Source organism: Salvelinus fontinalis, chromosome 31 (assembly GCF_029448725.1).
Source record: "Salvelinus fontinalis isolate EN_2023a chromosome 31, ASM2944872v1, whole genome shotgun sequence".
Taxonomy (NCBI): domain Eukaryota; kingdom Metazoa; phylum Chordata; class Actinopteri; order Salmoniformes; family Salmonidae; genus Salvelinus; species Salvelinus fontinalis.
In genome coordinates this window covers 23,194,982-23,213,273 of record NC_074695.1, presented here as the reverse complement: position 1 = coordinate 23,213,273, position 18,292 = coordinate 23,194,982, and the positions used below count along the sequence as shown (strand labels likewise).

General features: G+C 40.8%; 1 protein-coding gene and 1 pseudogene across 2 annotated transcripts in view; both read left to right on the top strand.

Annotated features, from left to right (window-relative positions):
* The window catches only part of LOC129829852 (membrane-associated guanylate kinase, WW and PDZ domain-containing protein 1-like), a 69,224-nt pseudogene extending 58,430 nt beyond the window's left edge, over nucleotides 1-10,794 (top strand).
* A 2,235-nt stretch (nucleotides 10,795-13,029) lies between these two features.
* Nucleotides 13,030-18,292, top strand: part of LOC129829850 (IQ motif and SEC7 domain-containing protein 1-like) — a 72,628-nt gene continuing 67,365 nt past the window's right edge. The window contains exons 1-2 of one of the 2 annotated variants that reach the window (XM_055891831.1): nucleotides 13,030-13,618; nucleotides 13,756-15,043. In XM_055891831.1, the coding sequence (XP_055747806.1) occupies nucleotides 14,562-15,043 (482 nt within the window). In that variant the 5' untranslated portion in view covers nucleotides 13,030-13,618; nucleotides 13,756-14,561. Of the gene's footprint in view, nucleotides 15,044-18,292 lie in introns of both variants that reach the window. The other variant, XM_055891832.1, reaches the window with a different exon arrangement.

Here is an 18,292-nt window from a genome sequence, read left to right as displayed (position 1 = left end):
TTTAGCCATGCAGGTCCTGTTTTGGTTGTGCGTAAAAAACCCTCCAGGATGTAGGCTACGGGCTACGTGTCCATGCCCATTATGAAACGATATATGAGAACCTCAGTGAATACCGGTGAACGTCGTATTTAGAAGTTATCTGTAACCTTAAAAAATGGATTGTTTTCCGTTTCATATGTTCAAAACTCAAGTCCTCCCTTATGGCTACTATAGTGAAGGCTGGTTCAACAGCAATGTGTGTCTTTTTTATCCTGGCAGTTTTATGATATCATTACATTTTACATTGTATAAAAAAAACGGATTGCTTGTTTTTCGTTACATTTTATTACAATCAAAAGTATTAGAATGATTCACCTTCATGGTTTTATGGTGACAACATCCATGGCGCTCTTGCATTGCAATTTCTGGAGATGTGTCGTGTGTGAATGCGATCTGATCTGTAAAATGGTTCGATTATGTTCATAAAACATAGGCCTATTTCGGAGCAGTGTAATGATGAGTGGACATTCTCGCTTTCTATTTATATTGGATCTTTGTCCAGCTACTGTGAAACGTTTAGATGTTGTTAAACCCTCCATAGTCTGCGTTGTTTTAATATGATATGACCACGGGGAGAAATGATGGTGCCTGTAAGTGTGACATATCCCATTTAAAACAAATTGTTGTTTCGTTTTGTTTAGAATTTGATTCAAATTATTATTTTTAGGCCTTATCAATTAAATAATTGACAATAATTGACATTTGGTATGTTCATGCTCAGCCATACTATAATGTACAGTAGGCCTAGCCCCTATATCAGTGTGAATACTATTGAAGACATGTAATTACTTAGAACAATGTGGACTGCAAATGGAATCAAGTTAACGTATTTAGCAAAGATAGTCTACATTTTGTTGTTTAGTTTCTATAAGCCATCTAACAAACTAACTATAACGGACTGACATTGGCATTGGAGTTGATTCCAAGGAAATACATAAAAGACCGTAAACGTACAACTTGAAGCAGCCACATATTTCACCATGGAGCACGTTCTGATTGGCCAATGAGGGGCCAAGCCTCTACAAACCCACAACTGGTTTATTCATTAAAACCCAGCCGTTTCGCGACAATGGAGTAAATACGACTATAATTGTGATAGTGAAAATAGCTAAAATATTTCTGACACACCCCTGATCCTATAGCGCTACCACCTGCGCTTAGATTTACCATTGCCTTAGGTTTGTTAAAATAGAGCCCTATAGCTTAAACCTCAGTTTTAAAAATTACTTAGCCAGGTAAATCAATGACAACCAATATCCCTTGGTTGAATTATTTCTAGTGCGCAACCTGCCAGTAGTGTTGCTGAATGTAAAAGAGAGCTAGTGATCTATATGCTTCAACAGTACAGTTGACATTCTGCATGAGAGCACACAATGTGGATAAGTATTGTAATATAATGAAGGGTTACCTGAGGGTCAGGGAAGTAGCAGCTGTTGTTACACAACACAACCTACACACATACAGCTACAGCTTCTGACAGAGAAATGCTCTGTGAACTCTGGAGTTCCTCTACAGTGATTATGTAACATCACCTGCTTCTCTAACTCTCCTCATTCTCTTATCCACCTATTCATTGTGCTCTCTCTGTTCCCTGCTTCCTATGTCCTGTCCCTGTGTGTTCATCAGTTCGTGAGCGCAGAGTCACCTCCCCCTCCCTCCCACAGCAGCACCCCGAGGAGCAGAGTGTGGCTCCAGTAGACCTGGCCCGCCTGGAGGGCCGCATCTACAGCTCCAATGTGAAGATGCGGGGGAGGTCTTCGAAAGGGGAGATAAAGGAAGAAGAAAGGAAGGAGATCAGGGAGAGGAAGGAGCAGGGGCAGTAAGACACAGCCTTGATTCTCAGACCCTGATCCTGAGAGACAGGAGGAGGGCAGTGAGACAGGAGGCGGTGGACTGAGAGAGAGGACTCAGCTGAGAGGGAAGGAAAGCAGGAGGAAGAGCAGGAACAAGGGAGGCTCTCACAGTTTACCCAGAGATGCCCTGAGGAACTATGACAATGATGATATACACACAGAGGCGGAGGGAGGGAGGGAGATAAAGAGAGGAAAAGCAGGAGTGAGGAGAGGGTCAAGAAGAGGGAGAACAATGAGAAAACTGAGGAAGATGAAGAAGCAGAGGAGGTGAAGGAAAGGGGGTAGGAGGATGTGGAGGAATAAGAGGTGAAAGAGGAGGAGGAAGATGAAGAGGAGGAGGATGCTTACCTCCCCATTCCTAACCAAAGTCTGCCCAGGCCCAAGCAAGACTGTGAGAAAGAGGATGTGAAAGAGAAGGCGAGGAACAGGAGAGAATGGGAAATGGAAAGAGAGAGGGAGTTGGAGGATGAGAGGTTGAGGGAGATAAAGTGGGAGAGTATAAATGATGAGGAGAGTGGTGAGGATCATGAACAGATTGAATGGGTGGAGAGAGAGAGCTCTCAGTCCCTGAACAACCTGCTCTCCTTGGAGTCTCGCGTGACCTCTCCACTACAGCGAGAACCCTTTTTCTTCCTCACTACATCCTTAGAGCTGGAGAACGCAGAGTGTGGAGCCAGCCACTCGGACGGCAGTATTCCTGCTGCCTGTGTCTCTGGCCTCTCCCTGGCCCTCACAGAGAGGGCCGTTCTGGGGGCACCGTGCCTGCTACTCCCAGGTTCCTGGCTCACACCCAGCCAACAGAGGACTGGGTTCATACAGGAGAACAGGAGAACAGGCTTATAGGACAACCGCAAGAAAGAGGGAGAGGAAGGGGAAGAAGAGTCATAGAATAATTGGTAATCTAGTGGTAACTGCCAAAATAAAGGAATCGACAACATAAAGTGTCTTAATAGGGCGTTGGGCCTTGGCATAGATTTTACAAGTGTCTGGAACGTTATTTGAGGGATGTGACACCATTCTTCCACGAGAAATTCCATCATTTGGTGTTTTATTGATGGTGGTGGAAAACTGTCTCAGGCGCCGCTCTAGAATCTCTCATTAGTGTTCAATTGGGTTGAGATCTGGTGACTGAGACAGACAGACCACTATGCTCCTTTGAAACCCCTCTTTAAAAGTCACTGAGATCTCTTCTTCTAGCTATGGTAGACAACATAATGGGCAACTGGCCATTTTTTATACATGGTCCTAAGCTAGTGGGATGTTAATTGCTTAATTAACTGTGAAACCACATCTGTTTCGAAGCACCTGCTTTCAACATACTTTGTATCTCTCATTTACTCCAGTGTTTCCTTTATTTTGGCAGTTACCTGTCGTAGCAAAGCAAAAATATACACACTGTTTGAGGAAACCATAATCATATAATTCTGAGGGCCCAGGATCAGTGACAGTATCAAACCATATCTCCTTTGGAATATACCGTACACTTGCTTTTTCAAACTACACACAACGCTACTCACACTCAGTTTGTTTTACTGTGACTTTTGGTAATGTTGTATTATACAGTAATATTCTTTGTGCCTTTTAACAGCTGGTTTCTGGCTGGTGTTAATCAACTGTTGATCATGTTTATTTGTACATATTTTAAGATGTTCCAGTGGAACACAATCTCTGTCTTTTCTCTGCTTGTTTTCCTTATGCAGCGCTCTTCTCTGCTCTCCCTCAGGAGTTTCCATAGAATTGTCCCCGTGTTTGGGGACACTGGAAGACTGTCTCAGGGGACAATGGAGACAGTATACAGTACATTAAATGATACCTCATGATACTGAGCAATAATATGCGACAATCCCAGGCTATAATATGTCCAGTCCACCATACACTCTTAGAAAAATAGGTGCTATATAGAACCTAAAAGGGTTATTCGCCTGTCCCCATAGAGAAACCTTTGAAAAACCCTTTTTGGTTTCATGTAGAACCATTTCCACCAATTGTTCTACATTGAACCCAAAAGGGTTCTACCTGGAACCAAAAAGGGTTATCTTATGTGGACAGCCAAAGAATCCATTTGGAACACTTTTTTCTAAGAGTGTAGATATGGTTAGAAGGGAAGGGGTGGTATTGTATAGTAACATTCTTCTGACCATTCAATTGGAGAATGAAATAGATCCATGATGTTGTTCTATGTATTGATTTGATCGTGATGACTTTCAGAGCAACGTGACTTTGACAGACAGTTTGTGCTGTGTGCAATCTATATAATGTAAAGATATTTGTATGAAATAAATAACTAAATTCTATTGTATATACAATATTAAATGGAGCCCTGATTAGTATTGTTGATACTGTGGAATATAATAATATATGTAACAGATATACTCAAAACATTTTAATCAATATGATATATTTGTGTTGTGATATTGGATACGTTTCAGGGTATTATGTGCAAACTTATACCAAAGTAATACATTATGCACATACAGTACCAGTCAAAAGTTTGGGCACACCTACTCATTCAAGTGTTTTTCTCCAACTCATTCAAAGGTTTTTCTTATTTTAACAATTTTGTACATTGCAGAATAGTAGTGAAGACATCAAAACTATGAAATAACACATATGGAATCATGTAGTAACCACAGAAGTTAAATATATTTTTGATTTTTGATTCTTCAAAGTAGCCACCCTTTGCCTTGATGACAGCTTTGCACACTCTTGGTATTCTCTCAACCAGCTTCATGAGGAATGCTTTTCCAACAGTCTTGAAGAACTTCCCACATATGTTGAGCACTTGTTGGCTGCTTTTCCTTCACTCTGCAGTCCAACTCATCTCTAACCATCTCAATTGGGTTGAGGTCGGGTTATTGTGAAGACCAGATCATCTGATGCAGCCTGGAGATGTGTTGGGTCATTGTCCTGTTGAAAAACAAATGATAGTGCCACTAAGTGCAAACCAGACGGGACGGTGTATTGCTGCAGAATGCTGTGGTAGCCATGCTGGTTAAGTGTGCATTGAATTCGAAATAAATCCTCAACAGTGTGACCAGAAAAGCACCATCACACCTCCTCCTCCATGCTTCACAGTGGGAATCTCACATGCAGAGATCATCCGTTCACCTACTCTGTGTCTCACAAAGACACGGCGGTTGGAACCAAAAATCTCAAATTTGGACTCATCAGACCAAAGGACAGATTTCCACCGGTCTAATGTCCATTGCTTGTGTTTCTTTGCCCAAGCAAGACTCTCCTTCTTATTTGTGTCCTTTAACAAATCGACCATGAAGGCCTGATTCACAAAGTCTCCTCTGAACAGTTGATGTTGAGATGTTTCTGTTACTTGAACTCTGTGAAGAATTTATTTGGGCTGCAATCTGAAGTGCAGTTAACTCTACTGTTGAGGAAGTTCATTAGAGGTAACTCTGGGTCTTCCTTTCCTGTGGCGGTCGTCATGAGAACCATTTTCATCATAGCGTTTGATGGTTTTTGCGACTGCACTTGAAGAAACTTTTACAATTCTTGAAATGTTCTGTATTGACTGACCTTCATGTCTTAAAGTAATGATGGACTGTTGTTTCTCTTTGCTTATTTGAGCTGTTCTTACCAAAATATGGTCTTGGTCTTTTACCAAATAGGGCTATCTTCTGTATACCACTCTGCCACCTTTCATCACAGATGCGGAAGGGCAATATCGGCGGATTGAATTGCAGCCCATGCAAAAAAAATAGATTTCTATAGCTTAACAGACAGATTTTTATATGATGTTAATTTGATTTCCCTTTTTTTAAGGTGTTGTTTGTCTATACCCACACACCATTCATCTACCCAATATTTAATGACTCTAATCCCGGCCGCCCCGCGGATATCTGTGGGGACTGCGGGTAATGAGTCAACTGAGTCAACCCGCACATTAGTAATGTGCATGTACTTCAATGTTATAGAGACTTGAGTGTCTTCTGTCAGAGAATCAAATCAATTACAGTACCAGTCAAAAGTTTGGACACACTTACTCATTCAAGTGTTTTCCTTTGTTTTTCCTATTTTCTACATGGTAGAATAATAGTGATGACATCAAAACTATGAAATAATGTAATAACCGCTGTGTCTTTGTGAGATGTAAAGTAGGTGAACGGATGATCTCTGCATGTGTAGTTCCCACCGTAAAGCATGGAGGAGGAGGTGTGATGGTGTGGGGGTGCTTTGCTGGTGACACTGTCTGTGATTTATTTAGAATTCAAGACACACTTAACCAGCATGGCTACCACATAATTCTGCAGCGATACACCATCCCATCTGGTTTACGCTTAATGGGACTATAATTTGTTTTTCAACAGGACAATGACCCAACACACCTCAAATGCAACAAATTAACTTTTAACAAGGCACACCTGAAAATTTAAATGCATTCCAGGTGATGACCTCATGAAGCTGGTTGAGAGAATGCCAAGAGTGTGCAAAGCTGTCATCAAGGCAAAGGGTAGCTACTTTGAAGAATTTCAAATATAAAATACATTTTGATTTGTTTAATAGGGATAGGCGTACCGTCAATGGGACAGTTGTAAATCATGCAGCACCTTGTGTCAAGATCGCAGATTTTAGAGAAACAACAAATGTTGGTACATATAAATGTCTTATATTGGCTGAAAGCTTAAATTCTTGTTAATATAACTGCACTGTCCAATTTACAGTAGCTATTACTGCGAAAAAATGCCATGCTATTGTTTGAGGAGAGCTCCTAACAACAAAACACTTTTTCACCGCGGTAGGTTTGATAAATTCACCTCTGAAGGTGAAATGTGTACTTATATTCTGAAATCTTGCTCTGATTTATCATCCAAAGGGTCCCAGAGATAACATGAAGTGTCATTTTGTTAGATAAAATAATTTTTCATATCCTAAAAAGGTCCATATAGCATGCACAATCGATTTTGTATTTCCACTCATTCAATTTGCAAAGAAAGGAATCTGTGAAAATCTAACCCTAAATGTTGTTTCAACCAGTCAAATCACATTTGTTCGTATTCCTCAAAGATCCTAGAACATAAAGAGACTTCACTATATCATTAGGGGTGTAGTATATCCTATTTGACACCATATTTGGTCAGAGAGCGATGGCTTCAAGGCACGCCGATGACGCGTGCGGTCTTCACTTGAATGACTCTAACGTTGTAAAATAAGCACCAATCGGGGTTAAGCAAAGCTAGCTAGATAGCCAATGAGCTGGGCTTTACGGGAGTATCCGGAAACCTTGTATCTGTTGTAAAATGTAGCTACTAACCTTGTTCGACAGCATGCCTTTTCCTTTTGGACAAAAATGATACGAATTTTCAGTGTTATGAAGTTATGAAAACTGGTTGTTTTACAAATGTTGAATTTATAATATGGCTACTAATACTGGAAAAGCTAAATCAAAGTCCAAGTATACAGATTTGACGAAATTCTTGCAGAAAAATGTAATATGCATGCAAATGTCTCCTTCACGATTTGCCCAAATGTACCTGGGTGACTTCACACTAAATGTCATGTAGTTCACTCATACTTCAAGTATCTGTCTGAAACTTTGCACGTACACTTCTGCCATCTTGTGGACACCATCGGAATTACAACCAGAGTGATGGCTGGAACAGGGACCTTTCTGTTGCATTTCAAAGATGGTGGTAGAAAAAAACAGTTGTTTTTTACTTTGTATTTTCTTCTACCAGATCTATTGTGTTATATTCTCCTACATTCAATTCACATTTCCACAAACTTCAAAGTGTTTCCTTTCAAATGGTACCAAGAATATGCATATCCTTGCTTCAGGGCCTGAGCTACAGGCAGTTAGTTTTGTCATTTAGGTGAAAATTTAAAAAAGTGGGGGCTATCCCCACTTTTTTGGTTACTACATGATTCCAAATGTGTTATTTCATAGTTTTGTTGTCTTCACTATTATTCTACAATGTAGAAAATAGTGAAAATAAATATGTTGGTGTCCAAATTTTTCTCTGGTACTGTATATTTACATTGTCAAAGTTTATTTCATGGAAGTAAGAACAAATACACTATCAATTGTAGTAAGTGTTGTGCCCTCTTACCCTGTGAGACCCAAGCATTGATCCACATGAGGGGAAAAAAGTATTACCTTTCAGAAATACTTGATTCATGAATTTCAAGTTTATAAAAAATGTTCTGGAAAAGCAGCAAAAACGCAATATTGGGCTTCAATGGAATGAACATTTTGTGATAAGAAAACTGTTAAATTCTATAAAAATCACATAAAAATCACATAAAAAATGTATCAAGAGCATTGACGTAATGGAAAATATTTTGTAATGGTATATTTTTTTGAAATAAAGTCATATTTTGTCTGAAATACCAAATTGAACAACTTGACCAATCCAAATGTTAGTACTTTGCTATCAAAAATGTATATTTTTGAAAGCATCAACTATTTTGTGGGTTTTCTATGTAACATCTAACTTTAAGTAATATTTGGTTGATCTTTCTGGCTTAACTTGGAGAGATAACCTCCTATCTTGCTTCTTTGCAATAAAGTTATTGGTTGTCAATGTCAGTAATCTGGCATTAAAAAAAATATATACATTTTTGTTATTTTGAAGTGTAGAGGGAACAACGTTACTCTTAAAGTGTTTGGTTGTCCATATTTGCAGAATTTGGAAGGGAAACAATCTCTCTAACATGTCAGTCCTTGCATTCATAGCCACGTCTCCAGCCCCATCCCTAAGCTGTTTACCTAAAAAAGGTGACGGGGTGTCCGTTTGGTTGTTGTTTGAACTGCAGATTGACACTTTAAGCCCTATGTTGCTTTTTTGCAACACTTGCAAAACTACCTCTAGCTCTGGCTCAGAATGTTTGTTTCTCAATTTCTTATTTAATATTTAAAGTCATGTACTTGTATGGATGGCTTACAACATATGCTTGTGTAGGGGACCAGTTTGGTCTCAGACGAGTTGACAGTTTTCTCATGTGTCAGAGGCTACTGAAGCCCCAATAATCATACTGACAAACAACAATACTACTAAGAGATACATCTGGGTGTAAGGAGATGCACTATGTAGTGTTTGACTGGATTTTTTGGTTTAGGACATGTACAGGATGCAATTTAGGAGACATTGCATATTTGCAACTGTGGGTCTCACAGGGTTAAGTGCCACTTACAGTTGCCTTGGTAACCAAACCATACTGAACCATTAAGCTGGATGAATGAATGAATAGTGGGTGTGTCATAGTCCTCCTGTCATGTCTGAAATGGTCAAATATCGACATCTTTTTCCTGTCTATTGAGCTTCAGTAGAAACAATAAACAACTCTCCTGACGTTGAGTTATCTGAATTTATAAAGGGCACGATGTTAAATCAATATGTTATCGTTTTGCCAAACAATTGGCTGACAGTTGTGAGCCAGTTATGATGGCAGAGGCTCAAATATGATATTTTTGAAAAATATGTATTTTTAAAATGTTCAGGTATTGAGATATACTCGATAACCAAGATATATTAAGTCCCTGATTGCTCCTTTGTGTCGCTATCAATGAGAGTATCTGCTAAATGATTGGAATGTAGTGTACATTTTGAGCGGCTTTACTGCAGGTGGTTGTATATTAAAAAATTCTGTAAAACAGTTATAAATATATGTATATATATACACTGAGTATAGAAAACATCAAGAACATCTGCTCTTTCCATGACATAGATTGACCAGGTGTATCCAGGTGAAAGCTATGAACCCTTATTGATGTCACTTGTTAATCAGTGTAGATGAAGGGGAGGAGACAGGTTAATACTAATTGTTAAGCCTTGAGACACTTTCGACACCTTGTAGAGTCCAGGCCCCGACGAATTGAGCCTGTTCTGAGGTCCAAAAGTATATACTGTATACACGGAGTGAACAAAACATTAGAAACCTAATATTCCAATTATTGAGTTGCACACCCTTTTGCCCTCAGAACATCCTCAATTTGTGGACTACAAGGTGTCAAAAGTGTTCCACAGGGATTCTGGGCTGGCCCATGTTGCCTCCAATGCTTCCCTCAGTTGTGTCAAGTTGGCTGGATGTCTTTTGGGTGGTGGACCATTCTTGATACATGTGGGAAACTGTTGAGCGTGAAAACCCCATCAGTGTTGCATTTCTTGACACACCGGTACGTCTGGCACCTACTACCATACCCCGGTCAAAGGCACTTCAATCTTTTCTTGCACATTCACTCTCTGAATGGCACACATACACAATCCATGTCTCAATTGTCTCAAGGCTTAAAATCTTTCTTTAACCTGTCTCCTCCCCTTCATCTACACTGATTGAAGATGATTTAACAGGTGACGTCAATAAGGGATCATAGCTTTCAGCTGGATTCCCTTGGTCAGTCTATGTTATGGAAAGAGCAGGTGTTCCTAATGTTTTGTACACTCAGTGTATATCAATATGAAGGACTGAAAACTAAATACAGGAAGACATATTGCTTCAATGTACATCCCAGTCAAGTCATTTGGAAATGGTGCTGTATGCATGGAATTATGTTGTATACACAGAAGCACCTGGTGACCTACAGAAAAGGTGTGAGGGAAGCAACTACAGTATGTATTACCTAGATGTTGTATAATTTTATATACAGTTTTTATATTATTATTCTCATTCTCATCCCAATCGGACAAAGCAGAGATGGCAAATTAGAGATGGCACAGCATATCTCTAGTATTAACCAGTGTATGACTACATTATTACACATCAGCATATAACTACCAGACCAAACCAGTCCAGTCTAGCTCAGTTTATTTTTCAGACTGTTATTGTTACTGTTGTAAGTTATGTTTTTGAATGCTTCTTTTTTTCATTTCCCTAAAGAAGATAATTGCCAATAAGCTGTCAAAAAACATATAATAAACTGCTAATAAACTATTTATATTAATTTACATAATTTTCTCAGTTATTTGGACAATACTTGTGTGTCTTTGAGAGAACAAGGTTCGTTGACAAAATGTTTTCTACTTAAAGCAGTAGATGGCAGCAACATTTTGTACTGAGGGTGAAAATACATCCGTGAAAAACAACTTTGGCAGGGTGTGTGTATGTGTTTGTGTGTGTGTTTGTTTATATCCATCTTATCTTAAGTATCACTGGAGGGCACTGCTTCAGAGCACTTAAGGACACTCGTCTCCTCTACCCTGTACTGGTGTTGACAGCAATCAAACCAACCTCTCCAAAAACACCATTGAGTCAGAGAGTTGGGTGAGAGCCGGGACTGATAGAGGCTGACAAACTAATAAGGAGAGAATAAAGTAACTTTCAGAAGAGAGCTGGAAATTAAGGATTTCATAGAGAGATGTATAGAGTGAGTGAGTAGAGAGATTTAAATGGAAGGTGAGAAATGTGGTTGTATAGAGGGAGTGAGAAGAGAGATTGAAATGGAAGGTGAGAGATGTGGTTGTATAGAAGGAGTGAGAAGAGAGATTGAAAGGGAAGGTGAGAGATGTGGTTGTATAGAGGGAGTGAGAAGAGAGATTGAAACGGAAGGTGAGAGATGTGGTTGTATAGAGGGAGTGAGAAGAGAGATTGAAACGGAAGGTGAGAGATGTGGTTGTATAGAAGGAGTGAGTAGAGAGATTGAAATGGAAGGTGAGAGATGTGGTTGTATAGAGGGAGTGAGAAGAGAGATTGAAATGGAAGGTGAGAGATGTGGTTGTATAGAGGGAATGAAAAGAGAGATTTAAATGGAAGGTGAGAGATGTGGTTGTATAGAGGGAGTGAAAAAAAGAAAGAGATGCCTGAATAGCTTCAGTGTAAGCGTGGCAGAGGGAGCACTCTGTATGGGAAATGTTTAGATGTGCCTGGATAGAGAATGTATAGACAAAGGGACTTTGTGTGTGTGTGTGTGTGTGACAGATGAGGATCATCTGATCTTTACGTAGCACATTAATGATTTACCAGGCTCTGTGTAAGAGCAGGGATTTCACTTTTCTCCATGTACTCTACTCACTGATCTAATATCAAGCTTTTTACTGTTAGTGTACAGTGTGTAAAATTGCCTCACCTGTAACACATGCACACAGGCATCTCTCACTCACTCTATCAATCTCTCTCTCAATCTCTATCTCTGTATATATATTTAAAAAAAAATGTATTTATATATATATATGTATATATTTTTTCTCTCTGTGTCCCTTCTTTCTCTGTCTCTTACACACACACACACACACGCACACACACACACACACACACACACACACACACACACACACACACACACACACACACACACACACACACACACACACACACACACACACACACACACACACACACACACACACACACACACACACACACACACACACAGTTATTAGGACATGCACATTTACACAAAGACCTTTATAAACCTGGCACTGGGATCTTAAAACAAAATGACAGTTAGGTAATCCTGTATTACTAAAAATATCATGGAACAGAGGTCCTTCAGAGGGCTATTTTCTGCCATAGTCTGACGCTTCATTGAAGTATTCAAGTTTCATTATTCTGAAGAAAATGCACAGAGGGAGCCATGAGAGTAGGCAATATTACCAATAGTGACATATTACTGTAGGCCTAGTCTGGTAAAGACTAGACCCGTCTCATCAGCATTGCGTTCTGCAATTAAACTTGCTAATAGCGCAGAACGTGCAGCGCGCGCTAGTTTTACTCCAGTTGAGTCCAGCCTGGCCCTAGAGTCATATATACAATATACGAATCATACTATACGTATTTTTGAGCACTTCCAAAACTAAGGCCCGTAATATACAATGGTCTACTCTAGTCTAATGGTTTAGTTACTATAGACCATGCAGTCTGGCCTCAGAGCCAAAGAGTCAAGTGTGAAATGAATCGACTTGAGGAAATTACTAACGTCCCTTCACCGCGGAGATTTTGGGAAATGCTTGCGAAGTTGATTTACAGCAAACCAGTAGCCTAAGCTATAGGCTATAATATTAAAACCAATAAGAAAAACAGTTTAACGGTTGGTAAAGCTATTGATAAATGCAGTTAAAAGGACAAAATAAAATGTTCGTTAAATGTATCATTACAGACAATCAATCAAAACGTTTTGGAAAAATATACATTTTAAATTGTCGATGCAATATAGAGTCTAGGCTACATGTCTATAACGATTGCGCAGCATACCTTGCGCGTCGCCACGGGAGCGCTCCTGAGCACCACGCGCGCTCAGGACAGTTCACAGATTTGCAAGGAGTCCATATCTTCGTTTATCTGTGCCACCACGAGTGCGAAGTTACCGCCACTGTAGTTGAAAATCGTTTGCTAAATGCACTTTATTTTTTATCATAGGGGATTTTAGAAATTAACAGAGGACTATTTTATTGGTTTCCCTGAAACGTCGCGACACAGGCAAGTGGAAACTCCTTATACCGATAAAGTATGTATATTGGAGACGTGTGAACTATTTTACATTTATATTATTTTTCAGCTAACAATTTTCTGAAAGAAACTGGACTGTCGAAAGATTTGTAGAGGACTCGATCGAGTAGGCAATTATCCGTTATGGGTGCGTGACGTTGATCGCAGTGCGGTGATATACAAGGAACACTCGGGCAAAACTGTAGCCTAAAAGCCAATCTCAGGCTGTTGGATGTGGTCTGTACAGGGCAGGGGTGAGGACTTGGACCTCAACTATGAAATGAATCAGTCGTCCAACGTCTTCATTTTTTTTTTTCCAAAGACACATCTAGTCATGGGGTGAAGAGAATGAGGTAGAGACTGCGGGGATAGTCTATATGGGAGGGAACATGGAATATTCTCTATTATATAATCTTTGACAAAAAATGCTTATTAGTGGGAGACCATTACAAGCCATTTTGCCTGACCCCTTTCCCCTTTCCCTTTTTAGCAGGAGCGACAGACAACGTTTAGTGATCATTAATACTTTAGGAAAGAATCAATGTATTTGACCCACAACACTTGGCTGTTGAGATCATAACACATCTCGACTGAAGTTATCAAGGAGAACACGGGTTTATGACAAGTGCCACTGGTGTGTATTCTCTTTATTTGACTGATCTTTTATTACACAGTAACCCCCTATGTTTGCCTCTCTATAAGAGAGAATAATATTGAATTGTCAAGATAAATAAGGTGCATTTATTGTTTCAGATTTCAACTATACCTCTATGTCTATTGTTTCTCTGCCTTGATCCATCTCTCTTTTATTGTTTGATTTTGGTTGATCATTTGGAATAATGACACCTGACGCCCAAAGCCCTGGATTTCAATCCTCCACCATCCATCAAGATGCTGAATTTAAAGACACTAAGTATTCAGCTATCCCCACTCAGTTGTACCCCTTACTTGTTTTTCAACTTTGCACCGTTGTCTTGGTTTAGCCATCCCTTATGGACCTAGAACAATTGCAGCCAACTTCATCTTGCATTGTGATATTTGATATGTAATAATTAGAGAAACTGTCGACACACTCTGTTGTGTCCCTTGACCTCTCTGAATCTCTGAAAGGCTTTTTGTGTAAAGTAGAAAGGGACAAAAACAATCTCCAAGTTCATCTTCCTCCAGCCCCCCTGTCCGTCCTCCCCTCTCCCCCCCACTCATCAGGGCTGGTGGGGGGGTGGGATCTGGAGCTCCAGGGTCGTAACGGCGGAGGTGGTGGTACCCTGGAGCCTCCCTGGAGCAAGGCCTCCCACCATGGAGACCAGCCCAGAGAGCCCCAACCGTGCCGTGGAGTACCTCCTAGAGCTCAACAACATAATTGAGAGCCAGGCCAAGCTCCTGGAGACACAGCGACGGCGCATCGAGGAGCTGGAAGGCCAGCTGGACCGAGTCAGCCAGGAGAACCAGGACCTGAGGCTGGAAAGACCCACTCCTCCACGAATCCCGGGGCTCCCCGAACAGAACCATAGCAACACCAACCACAGAGCTGAGAAGCCCCTCTCCCTGCCCATCCACCCTGGCAGCAGTAGTGGAGGTAATGGCAGCACCACCAGCCCTGTTGCCGCCCCGTCCCCCGCGGTTGTGGTGCCCCCTGCAGGGCCGAGCCGGGAGAGACATACCCACACCAGGCTGACCCGGGGCATGTCCTGTGGCTCGAACCCAGCCGAGAGGGAGCAGCGGGAGAGACTGGAACACACAGACAGCTCCGATACCAACAGCTCCACCATCCGCAGAAAGTGAGTTATGCTACAATGTATCTCTGGTTCTCTCTCGTATAATTCCCATGTTTTCCCCCCGGTTTCTTTCCATGGCCAATGGAAGCATGGGTTGCTTCACTTGCTTGATGGCTATGGTGTTATGATCCTATTCCCTGACTGAAGTAAAACATTGTCACTAGTTGTCACTGTTTCTTGATGGTAGTCACTTAGCATTAGCTGGATGTTCCCAACATGCCCAAATGATTTATGCCCAAAATGTCCCCTGTTGCTGATCTTACTTAATTTGGTTTGAATTCAACGAGTTGACATGCTGTTCATTTAATTGTGAACGCACAGTTATATAACTCCTCTGTGTATCTCAGTGAGTGACAGCACCATTGAGTAAAACCAGAGGGATATTTTTCCTCCTGATCATACGAGTTTGAGGGGAAGTGATGTGCTCACTGTGTAAAGACCACAACACAGATAGGTAGCTACTGTACTGAATGGGTGAGTGTGTGACACACTGGGATTATTAGATATTGATGAATCTGCTTGGGGCTTTGTTTTAAGGATCCTGAGTGTATTTATGTGGATAGGGTTTCATTTACACAGACTGACCGTTACTGTAATACAGTCTGAGTTTTCGTTCGGTGAGTGAAATGTATAGGCACTGCACTGTGTGGGCTGTTCATGTGTTCTTCTTTCTGTGGGTGTTCCATTGTATGAGTGTGCTGATTTTGTTAGTGGGGTCGTGAGATCTGTGTGAAGGAGGGATTTTGATGCATTGTGTGTAGGAGTGAGATATGTACAGTAGTGTGCAGAGGAAGACAGTGTGCAGTGTGTGTGTGTGTGTGTGTGTGTGTGTGTGTGTGTGTGTGTGTGTGTGTGTGTGTGTGTGTGTGTGTGTGTGTGTGTGTGTGTGTGTGTGTGTGTGTGTGTGTGTGTGTGTGTGTGTGTGTGTGTGTGTGCTCGCATGTGTATGTACAGTGGGGCAAAAAAGTATTTAGTCAGCCACCAATTGTGCAAGTTCTCCCACTTAAAAAGATGAGAGAGGCCTGTAATTTTCATCATAGGTACACTTCAACTATGACAGACAAAATGAGAAAAAAAATCCAGAAAATCACATTGTAGGATTTTTAATGAATTTATTTGCAAATTATGGTGGAAAATAAGTATTTGGTCAATAACAAAAGTTTATCTCAATACTTTGTTATATACCCTTTGTTGGCAATGACAGAGGTCAAACGTTTTCTGTAAGTCTTCACAAGGTTTTCACACACTTTTGCTGGTATTTTGGCCCATTCCTCCATGCAGATCTCCTCTAGAGCAGTGATGTTTTGGGGCTGTTGCTGGGCAACACGGACTTTCAACTCCCTCCAAAGATTTTCTATGGGGTTGAGATTTGGAGACTGGCTAGGCCACTCCAGGACCTTGAAATGCTTCTTACGAAGCCACTCCTTCGTTGCCCGGGCGGTGTGTTTGGGATCATTGTCATGCTGAAAGACCCAGCCACGTTTCATCTTCAATGCCCTTGCTGATGGAAGGAGGTTTTCACTCAAAATCTCACGATACATGGCCCCATTCATTCTGTCCTTTACACGGATCAGTCGTCCTGGTCCCTTTGCAGAAAAACAGCCCCAAAGCATGATGTTTCCACCCCCATGCTTCACAGTAGGTATGGTGTTCTTTGGATGCACCTCAGCATTCTTTGTCCTCCAAACACAACGAGTTGAGTTTTTACCAAAAAGTTCTATTTTGGTTTCATCTGACCATATGACATTCTCCCAATCTTCTTCTGGATCATCCAAATGCTCTCTAGCAAACTTCAGACGGGCCTGGACATGTACTGGCTTAAGCAGGGGGACACGTCTGGCACTGCAGGATTTGAGTCCCTGGCGGCGTAGTGTGTTACTGATGGTAGGCTTTGTTACTTTGGTCCCAGCTTTCTGCAGGTCATTCACTAGGTCCCCCCGTGTGGTTCTGGGATTTTTGCTCACCGTTCTTGTGATCATTTTGACCCCACGGGGTGAGATCTTGCGTGGAGCCCCAGATCGAGGGAGATTATCAGTTGTCTTGTATGTCTTCCATTTCCTAATAATTGCTCCCACAGTTGATTTCTTCAAACCAAGCTGCTTACCTATTGCAGATTCAGTCTTCCCAGCCTGGTGCAGGTCTACAATTTTGTTTCTGGTGTCCTTTGACAGCTCTTTGGTCTTGGCCATAGTGGAGTTTGGAGTGTGACTGTTTGAGGTTGTGGACAGGTGTCTTTTATACTGATAACAAGTTCAAATAGGTGCCATTAATACAGGTAACGAGTGGAGGACAGAGGAGCCTCTTAAAGAAGAAGTTACAGGTCTGTGAGAGCCAGAAATCTTGCTTGTTTGTAGGTGGCCAAATACTTATTTTCCACCATAATTTGCAAATCAATTTTTTTTAAATCCTACAATGTGATTTTCTGGATTTTTTTCTTCTCATTTTGTCTGTCATAGTTGAAGTGTACCTATGATGAAAATTACAGGCCTCTCTCATCTTTTTAAGTGGGAGAACTTGCACAATTGGGGGCTGACTAAATACTTTTTTGCACCACTGTATGTGGAGAGACCCAATGAAATGATTATGTTCTGCTTTTTGCCTATCAGAAAAATATAGCTGGACGCCCACGTCTGCTCAGAAATAGACTTTTGTTATGTCTTGTGGGTTTCATAACCACATCTTTATAACAATTAAATAATGATGAGAAGGGAGACAGGAATTAGTTAAACCATTTATCTGAACAAACACATCTCAATGTACAACTCCCATGATGCTCTGCGAAGGTTTCATACACCACATCTCGTCCCCACCTATTTAACAACAATTATGAACAGTCCAAGCGTCTTGGTGCCCACCTATCACTCGTAGGGTAATGGCGGTCAACCTGACTCTCAATAACAGTAGCTAGATTTCCATCCAATTGGTGACAGATTTTTACGCAAATATTCTAAAATCCACATAAAAACTAAATTTCCCACCAGTGATGTTTCCATCAAATTGACTCAAAAAAGCTGTACGTGATGATGCAGTGCACATAAAAATTGTTTTTGTGGTTAAATTTCCATGTACCAAATAAAGAATAAGAACCTCAAAATTTATTGAAAAGGAGCATCAATTGAGCTCATCACCTTTCACTTTCACCACCCTCTGAAGTTCAACATCATTTATTTAATCTGTAGCCAACTAGTCATAGTGGGAGTATCACACAACATGTTATCGCGTGAGGTGTGACTCCAAGTTTATTTCAATATG